This window comes from Asparagus officinalis, chromosome 7 (genome assembly GCF_001876935.1).
Source record: "Asparagus officinalis chromosome 7, Aspof.V1, whole genome shotgun sequence".
NCBI lineage: Eukaryota > Viridiplantae > Streptophyta > Magnoliopsida > Asparagales > Asparagaceae > Asparagus > Asparagus officinalis.
In genome coordinates, this window is record NC_033800.1 from 34,908,347 (window position 1) to 34,911,915 (window position 3,569).

Sequence of the window (3,569 nt, forward strand, 5' to 3'; positions counted from 1 at the left end):
CCTCATAAGTCCATCAGAATCCCCACCCTATCTCTCTTGTGTGAGTCTCACCATCATCATTATCAAATTTTGCTAAAGCATATATTGTTTTGCACTAGTGACTATCACCATCATCATTATCAAAAAGTTGACGTGATATCTTTCAGCTTCAAATTACTTATCCACCCCCCATAGTACAACTATTATTTTTCTGAATAAAATGAGCCAAAAATACATTGAAATTCACCGGCAACTCTGTTGGAGGGTCACTATTTATTACACCCAACTATCAATCTTTTGTTCATGCCAAAACTACCGAAAAGAAAATCCCCCACGATGACTCTCTCTGTGACCACATTATCTCAATCCTTCGTAAAGCCAAGCGACCCAACTCCAGCCGAAACCCTCAAGCTCTCGGCCATCGACCGAGTGCCCGGGCTCCGCCACATGGTCCGCTCCCTGCACGTGTTCAAGCACGGGCAGAACCCTTGCGAGGTTATCCGAGAGGCTCTAGCTAAGGCTCTCGTGCACTACTATCCTTTCGCTGGTCGCTTCATTGAGTTGGAGGGTGGTGAGGTGGCGATTGATTGTAATGGAGAAGGGGCTTGGTTCGTGGAGGCAATGGCGAGCTGCAGCCTTGAGGATGTGAAGTACATGGACTATCCGCTGGTGATGTCTAAGGAGGAGTTGCTGCCTCAGGCGAGCCCAGAGTTTGATCCTCTTGACGTTCCGGTTATGTTGAAGGTATTACTTTTTTCAGGAGTAGAGTGTTCAGTGGATTATACTGAAGAGATACTAGTCGAATTGGTAAGATGTCTATGAGTATTACTCTAAGGTCAGGATGGACTCTAAGAGAGCACCCACAGGAATTTAATTTTTTAGAATACTCGAGGGGAAGCAGGGGTACCCCTTAGCCACTCTTAGGAGTTTGGTACACATAGTCTGAAGGATTGTTGGCAAGTTCCATCATTAAAAAAAGATGGATTATAACATATTATTGTTGTCAAAATAACCAAAAAAATATGGGATTAATGATGAGGCATGAAATAAGGCTTGAGATATTGTGAAATCATGATGAGTATGATTATTATTTTACTTAGTCAAACCTCAGGTTATAATCCCAAAAAGATAACTTGTGGTTCCCACGTTCACTTTTTTTTATTATAGTAATTCACTTACTAAATATCCAAAATTAAATTATAATCCACTTTCATCAATTATAATCCACTGAAACCATTTGCCAAACATGCTCTTTATCCTTGCTAGCTAGGGGGTGTTTGGTCGTTCAAAAGTGAACTGAAATTGTGTAAGTTACTTTTTTACAAATAACTTTCACATCCACATCAGCATGTAAGTAGAATACAATGTTTTTTCGAAAAAAATGAATTTATTGTTGAAAGTGCAATGTGAAGATGACGTGGCCAAATTAGATCAATTAGTAAATATAATTAAAATTTTTATTGTTGAAAGTGCAATGTGAAGATGACGTGGCCAAATTAGATCAATTAGTAAATATAATTAAAATTATTTAATAAAAATTGGTTACTATTAGATGACGTGGCCAAATTAGATCAATTAGTAAATATAATTAAAATTATTTAATAAAAATTGGTTACTATTTTTGTCACTTTCATGTGACTTCACTATTTTTTAGAGAAAGTCAAAATTGCATTAAATCCTATGTGACAACTCTCTTTTATTTCATTTTTGTAACCACTTGCATGCAAACAAATACATAAATTGTTAAAAGAAAGTCACTTTCTCACTTTTATCTTTCACTTACATGTAAACATATGAAGCATTTCTCTTCTCTTCTCAATCTCTGCTTCAACATAAGAGGGATGTTTGTTGGCATGCAAGTAAAATATGAAAGTTAGAAATTGACTTATTTTTAACATTTTAGGTGCTTATTTGCATGTATATGGTTACAAAAGTGAAATGCAAAAAAAAATTACCACATAAGATTTAATGTAATTTTGACTTTTTCTACAAAATAATAAAGTCACATAAAAATAACATAAATAATAACCAATTTTAATTAAATAATTTAAGTATATTTACTAATTAATTCTATATTGACACATCATCTTTATATTGAACTTTTAACAACAATTTCATTTTTAAACAAATATCATATTTCACTATAGGATTGCCAACATCGTTGTGAAAGTTATTTGCCAAAAAAATAAATAAATAACTTACAAATTTTCAATTCACTTCCAAAATGCCAAAAAAAGGTAACTTACAATTTTAAAACTTTGAGCTGTGACCAACTAATAATTGATTAGTTTACCTAGAATTGTTTTAAAAAGATATGTTGAAGTGTATTCTATTGAAATTTAGGTAACTGAGTTTACATGTGGTGGATTCGTGGTCGGCCTCATCTCCATCCACACCATCGCCGACGGCCTAGGCGCCGCCCAATTCATCAGGGCCATCGGCGATCTCGCCCGTGGCCCAAAACCAGCCGTCAACCCGCCGATCTTGTCTCGGGACCTCATCCCGACCCCACCTCAGCTTCCTCCCAGTCCTCCACTGGTGTTCCCGTCATTCAAGCTCGTGAGCTTCGTCACCGACCTCCACCCCGACTACATCAGCAAAATCAAGGCCTCATACTTCGAAACCACCGGCGAGCACTGCTCGGCCTTCGACATCTCCACGGCCAAAGCCTGGCAAGCTCGAACCCGTGCCATAAACCTGGACCGCGAAACTCCCGTCAGTGTATGCTTCTTCGCCAACACTCGTCATCTCTTAACCCAAGAAGGCGGGTTCTACGGCAACTGCTTCTACCCTGTGACCGTGACTGCAACGAGTGGAGTCGTCACGAGCGTAAAGATTCTTGATGTGGTTCAGATTGTTAGAGATGCGAAGGCGAGGCTGCCGATGGAGTTTGGGAGGTGGGGGAGGGGGGAGTTTGAGGAGGATCCGTTTACTTTGAAGTTTACGTATGATTCGTTGTTTGTTTCGGATTGGTCGAGGTTAGGGTTTCGGGAGGTGGACTTCGGGTGGGGGATGCCCGCGAATGTGGTGCCGTTCTCGTACGTTGACTTCATGGCGGTGGCGATATTTGGGGCGCCACCGGTGCCAAAGAAGGGGATGAGGGTTATGACGAAGTGTGTGGAGGAGGAACACCTGCAGGTGTTTCAGCAAGAGATGAAGAACTTGGTGTGATAACTTGTCAATAATATTGTTTATACATTATATTGCTTTCTACTTTTTTTTTTCGTCCTTCTAATTCTAGCAAGTTATTCCTACTTATGTTCCACGTATAACCTGTGTTTTCTGTATTTAAAATAAAGGAAAGTTTGTTTTTATTTTTATGGCTTTGTAAGAATAATTATGCGTTTGCTTCACGTGTTAGACGAATACAAAGTTAGGGTTATCTGAATATATGCCCCCCTTCATGTACCTTTGCAAAAAGGTCCCCTTAGATTTATTTTATGCTTATAGAATAGATTTATTTTCTTGCATTTAATTCTTGTAATTTTATTTTATAGTTTAGATTTTGCAATTTATTTTATAGTTAGATTTTAATTTCTTATACTATTCACCTTGAGGCTAGAACCCTCTTGGGTTTAGTTTTTCTTTTT

At 38.3% G+C, this 3,569-nt stretch overlaps 1 protein-coding gene across 1 annotated transcript; it reads left to right on the forward strand.

Moving 5' to 3' along the window:
- LOC109850933 (acyl transferase 5-like) lies at positions 257–3,297 on the forward strand. Its single transcript, XM_020421017.1, has 2 exons — positions 257–723; positions 2,323–3,297. Exons 1-2 carry the CDS (start codon positions 283–285, stop codon positions 3,148–3,150), a joined length of 1,269 nt encoding a protein of 422 aa, XP_020276606.1. The 5' UTR covers positions 257–282; the 3' UTR covers positions 3,151–3,297.

Excerpts from the sequence above, each read along its gene's own strand:
- LOC109850933 (XM_020421017.1), top strand. The coding sequence starts at position 283 with ATGCCAAAACTACCGAAAAGAAAATCCCCCACGATGACTCTCTCTGTG. Across the intron at positions 724-2,322 it reads ACGTTCCGGTTATGTTGAAG|GTAACTGAGTTTACATGTGG; the intron begins GTATTACTTTTT and ends ATTGAAATTTAG.